General features: G+C 36.5%; 1 protein-coding gene across 1 annotated transcript; it reads left to right on the forward strand.

Moving 5' to 3' along the window:
- Positions 1 to 1,247: 1,247 nt before the first annotated feature.
- On the forward strand, positions 1,248 to 2,043 carry LOC131619573 (glycine-rich protein 5-like). Its single transcript, XM_058890661.1, has one exon. The coding sequence runs from the start codon at positions 1,288 to 1,290 to the stop codon at positions 1,798 to 1,800; it is 513 nt and encodes a 170-aa protein (XP_058746644.1). The 5' UTR covers positions 1,248 to 1,287; the 3' UTR covers positions 1,801 to 2,043.
- The last annotated feature ends 4,062 nt before the right edge of the window (positions 2,044 to 6,105 follow it).

Raw genomic sequence — 6,105 nt, forward strand, 5'->3', positions numbered from 1 at the left:
ATCTTCGAGGTCATATATATATATATATATATATATATATATATATATATATATATATATATATATATATATATATATATTCCTGTAAAACATCTTTGGATCACCTCCTAAAAGTTAATCCAACGAAATTGCAACTGTATTGTGTTAGACCGAGAGGGTGATAGAATGGATTAAGGAATTCGAGTTTCACGATAGTAGTATGCATGAACTCAAAAATAAATGTCTTGCTTATCCCTCAGATGGGAGTCCTTATTTATACCTCTGTATTGATGATCTGAAGTCACTATGGAGTGACTCTTGGAGACCCATAATAAGGGTAACAATTTTAACTTCCCTCGTCACCTTTATGGAACATAACGCATTGCCTAATAACTTTGGTGTCCCTTCGCATTCGTAACCGCCATTGCCCAATTTCCCGAGTAGGGGTAGCCCTCAGACCTACTCGACAGGGTGCTACAAGTCGGCTTCCTTACTGTATGATAAAAATGCATTAAAATAGACATCCATGCATCTTTTAAAAATTCAATAAAAATACGTAAATGTATATATTTCGAAGAGATTCTCTCATTCCACCACATGGGGGTTTCTCATGCACCATGTGTGTTTTTAAAAGTAGCCTCTGCTTCCAGAGGTGTATCTCTGGAAGCACATATTTTTTATTTAACATTGAATTGTTATGTAAATGCATCTACAGAACTTTTATTTAACATTGTTTAAACGGTTCTGTAGATGTATCTACGGAACAATTCAATGTAAAATAAAAATGAAATTTTGTCAGATGCCTAAAATTATTTTCCCAATTATTAAATCAAAAAATTTTAAAAATGTCTAGTTCGTGATTTTTTTTAAATCCCTTATGTATTTTTATCAGATTTTTATAAATTACAGTTAAAATATATAAAAATAAATATTGATCTTTTAAAAATCCATAAGTATGCAATTTTTTAAAAAAAAAAAAATTAAGCTATTAAAACAAAACCTCTTTATACAAGCATATTCTCAAGTATAAATTTATTTTTTTGAGAAGAAAAACACCATATTAATTAACAACCCAATACAATCTATTTTTTTAATTTAAGATATTAAAACAAAAGGTCTATAGGTACAGTTTGCAGCAGTAATATTTGGTACAATGGGCTGGTTAATTGGAAGCTAAAGGTCTGCAATAGCATTGAAGTTCATTTACTTTTTATTCAACCACCCAACTGCATCTTCTCCTATATAAAAGGAGAACGCTATTGATTGTTATAGTATACTTTCGATTGAGAGAAAACGGTGAAGAGAAAAATGAGTAAGTTGTGCATTTTGGTGGTTTTGGCTATTGCTGTAGTTGCAACAAGTACAAGAAATGTGCCTGCTGGAGAGGATGGTTTGACGGACGAGAAGACCTTTGGTGGGCTTCCTGGTTTTCCAGGAATTGGCAACAGTGGCTTTCCTTTCGGTGGTAGTGGTAACGCTGGTGGTGGCGGACTTGGCGGACTAGGCGGTGATGGACTAGGAGGTATTGGAGGTGGTGGTGGCTTAGGCGGAACAGGAGGTGGTGGTGGACTCGGTAATGCTGGTGGACTCGGTGGAAATGGAGGTGATGGATTCCGAGGAATAGGAGGTGGTGCTGGTGGACGAAGTGGAACAGTAGGTGGTGGACGAGGTGATGCTGGTGGCCTCGGTGGAAATGGAGGTGATGGACTCGGAGGATTCAACGGACTAGGCGGTGGTGGACTGGGCGGACTAGGTGGATTTGGTGGACCCAGCGGTGGCGGACTTGGAGGTTCTGGTGATAGTGCCATTCCTCATCCATGAATAACAAGTTAATTACTATATATGGAATATACTATATTTTACTTATTTTTAAGATAATAAAAGTTAATTACAGTGGGTTTATTGTTATCTCAAAATTGTCTAATTTTAGTGTTTTATTAAGGTTATATTTTCACCTACAGAAAGAGTGTTAGCTAGTACTAGTTTGTTTTGTTATGGTGTGTTCTTCTTTCTCATGTAATATGTAAGGGATATACATTTCATAATCTACAAGTTTATTAGTTAAAGCTGAAAATTTAAGTACATGAAATATTATATATTTTAATATGTGCATGTTTTTCTCCACAACTCATTCCTACCTTATCATATATTTTAATAAATTAATCTTCTTTATTATTAAAAAAAATTAATAGTAAATATTTCCGTTGTTTATATATATAGTGGTCCCATTTTGTAATAAAAAAAATCCATGTGATGGTTTTTTTTTTCTTTCTTTTTTTTCTTTATTTTTTTTTCAATAAGCAAGAAGTATATTAATCAAGAGAACCCAAGTTCTCAAAGCAAGATACAACACGCACGGAATGAGTACCGGCGAAAGAAAATTATACTCCAATTGAGCCTTACGACAAATAATAAAGAGGATCCCTATTAAATTTGTAAAAATTACAATTGGGTTGTATAATTTTCCCAATAAACGACCAACGCCACACCAAGGCTTTAACCCCCCAAACGATATCCGCGATGTTCCACGAATCACCTTTAAAAACTATACCATTCCTAACTAGCCAAATATACCAAACCACCGCCAACCACACCACGCCCTCCTTCCCCTTTCTAACTCTAGCCATCCTTCCGAATTTGTGTGTCGCACGCTCGCGAAATGTGAACAGAGTCGCCACCAATATATTTATCCCATAAGGGAAAGGAATATCAGAAAACCTAACAAAGGAAGGAACAAGGTCTTGCGACCAGAGAATCAAGGTACGGGAGTCGGTTACGCAAGGGGAAGGTATTAGCACCCCTCACGCCCATCGTACTCGATGGTATCCACCTATGTTTGTTGCTATCTAAAGGGTGTATAAATCTAAAGCTTAATTACTAAGGGAATGCATGCAAATGAAATAAGAAGAAACACGGGGAAAATAAGGTTTATAAATAATTGTGCTCGCTTAGGCCCCGCGACCTAATGCCTACGTATCCTTTTCAGGAATCAGAGCGCCGTAGTTCGGCTCTTTAGTTTTGTTTGTTTTTGTGTTTTTTAGTGGACGAAGTCACATTCGCACTCCGCTGCTCGACCTCTGGAGTCTTAAGCTGGGAATGGAGCGGAAATAACGTGTCTGATTAAAGAGTGCCTCGGAGGCGAGATAGAGAAAAGAGTTTGAGCGTTCAAGTTGCACCCTAAAGCAAGGGAGACTCGAGTTGCTCTTTGGTTTGTGTTTTTTAGAAGTTGGGAACTTACGCCTGAATGGAACCCTAAAGCAAGGGAGATCCAAGCACTCGAACGTTCCCTAAAGCAAGGGACGTTCAAGCTTCCATTCCCTTTTTAAGAATTTTCACTTTTTTATTAGTGCTTTTTAAGTGTTTTCTTTGTATTTTTTAAGGGGATTAAAATCAAGCATTTGTTAAGTGTTTTAAGGTTGAAAAGGAAAAGAAACTAGCCTAAGCATGAAGGGAATTTCTACCTAATGTTATCATGGTTTCTACCTAAGGTTAGGAATAAAAGAATATGAACATAAAGATTACAATTAGAAGTCAACAAGTAGGATACATGAAAATAGTACAAGAGCATGAAATAGAACAAGTCAAAATATAGCACAAAAGTGAATTAAAAGTACTACTATTTTTTATATTGATTTTATGGGAGAAATTGGATTACAAGTCAAGTAAAAGGCTAAAACAAAATAGCCTAAAACTACTAGTTTTAGTGATTATTTTTATTGTCAAAAATTAGTACTAATGTCTAAAAATATAGGAGAAAAATTAGTATTATTATCGCTAAAAGAAGTGGCAAAAAAATCTAATTAAAAGACCTAAATTGTAAATTGAAATAAAAGGAAACAGAGGGGTGTCAAATGAATTAAGGATGGTGAATAGCAATTGGGCGCAGGGCCCAGGTCTGGCCCAAAGTTGTTTTTGTTGTAGAATTGTGTTTAGCCAAAAATGGCGCAGCACTGGGCCTCAGGGGGTGTGAGAAGCAAATTCGTGGAACAATGTTTTTTATGTTATGCAGTTCTTTGTTTGCCAAAAAGACAAGGGCCAGGGAGCACATGGACTGCAATTCGTTTGGCCCAGAGTACTCACACAATCCATTTTATTTTCTTATTCAGAATAATAATAAACCAAATAATTGAAAAATAAAAATAAAATAAAAGAAAGCTGCAATTGGGAAATTAGGGTAACCTCAATGTGTCGATTCAACTTCTTTCACCTCAGACTCTCCCTTTTGTTCTCACGCCTCTCTCCACAAACTCAGCGGCGCGTGAATCTTCTCCCAATGAATCAAACACCGCATCGCCGTTCCAGCCTCGCCATCACTTTCGTTAAGCTACCGGTATCGCCTTCTTCTTCTCCGATTCGCGATTCTGCGTTAATGATGAGGAATATCGAAGAGTTGGTAGAAGGTTCTTTGTTGATGATGAATTGATTGTTGCGTTTTGATACGATGATGAAGCGATGGAGATATCAGAGTAATCTCTTGATCCCTTGGCTTCTTCTTTTCGGCTTCGTCTTTTTCTTTACTTCTTCTTTCGTTCTCGATGATGATGTTGTTGTTCACCGATTGAAGGTGATGGTTCTGGTGATTGAAGTGTGAGATGATGAAGGTGATGAATGGTTGTGGAGGATGGGGTAGCAGAGAGTATGAAGAGAGGTTGAAGATGGAAGATGAAGTTCTGAAGATTCGTGATGGAGGATGATGTTGAAGGTGACGAAGATGATGAATTCTGAGATGGAAGAGTGAAGGGGAGAGAATTGAATATGGTGATGAAGATGAGAATCTGGAAAAGATGGAGAATGGTGGATGATGCGTGAAGGAAGTGGTGGAGTGGAGATGAAGATGATGATGAATGAAGCAGAGAAAGGGTGGAGAGGTGAAGAATGAAGAAAATGGTGGAGGCCTCTGAAGAATGGAGCAGTGCTCTATTATATAGCAATTGCAGGTTAGTTTTTTTCCCTTCTCATTCTGTTAGATTCAATTGCTCTTTGCTCCTTTTCTGTGTCTAAATTCTGTTATGAAGTTTGTTGGTGGTTAGAGGGTAATTATATATCTGTAATTGAATCAGTTAGGTGGTTTGAGTTTGTTATAGTTAGTTATATGCTGTTAGGAATTCTGTTAGAGATGTTTGAAAGTTTGTTAGGAGGTAGTTATGAAAGTTGGGTCTGTTTGATAGGAATGAACTTGTATGGTTGGTTTTAGTAACAGTTAGGTTAGTTAGGGATTGAAATGGGAATATTTTGTTTTGTGGTTTTATGCAGGGCTGTATCAATAATGATAATGACTAGATGCTGCAAGTTTTGAATTGACTGTTAGCACACTGATGAAGCAGCTAGGTTAGTAAACCAAACTATTAGTTAGACAATTTTCTTGAATGTGAGATATGGGATTCTGTACAGAGCTTGTGAGGGTATGCACTGATTATTGATCGTGGACTGGCAGCATGTATGTCTCGAAAGTTGACCATATGATTGATTTCTCTTCAATCTAGTTGGATCTTCGTATCTTTGATCGATAATAACTTGACGTCTAATTGACTTGTGGCTGTTTGGTTTTATGCAGCAGGTTTGGAATTGCAGCTCGGGATTTGAAGATGGCATGGTTAGAAAGATGAAGATGTGGAAACCTTGAAGAACTTGGAGTATGAAGGGATCTTGAAGCTGCAGTAGAGACTTAGTTTTCTTTTTAATTTGTAATTTGTAATTTGTAATGGATAGAAACTTGAATTAAGTGTAGGATGGGGTTTGGAAATGAACTTTGTCTTGAAGTGTAATGAAGTTGTTCATTAGAAACTTGTATGAATTGATGTCATGGCAGGAGAGCGATTACTTTCTTCAAACAAATATTTAAACTTTTTTTTCCTTTAAATCAATAGCATGAACACCATTTGAAGTATGAATAAAATAAATTTCCAATATGATTATGGCCAAAGAATCGAGCTTCCGGTATTGTCTTTGACCAATACATGTTGCATTCATCCCAATACTTTTTGGCATATTCATAGGTCCAATAAGTGATCTTCAATTATTTCTGTCCACAAGATGATCAATGTTAGTTATTAATGCTTATCATGACACATGCTCCATGTCCAAGTAATTTGAAAGAGGTTCCAAAATAATGACTCACACCACCCA

This window comes from Vicia villosa, linkage group LG1 (assembly GCF_029867415.1).
Source record: "Vicia villosa cultivar HV-30 ecotype Madison, WI linkage group LG1, Vvil1.0, whole genome shotgun sequence".
Classification (NCBI taxonomy): domain Eukaryota; kingdom Viridiplantae; phylum Streptophyta; class Magnoliopsida; order Fabales; family Fabaceae; genus Vicia; species Vicia villosa.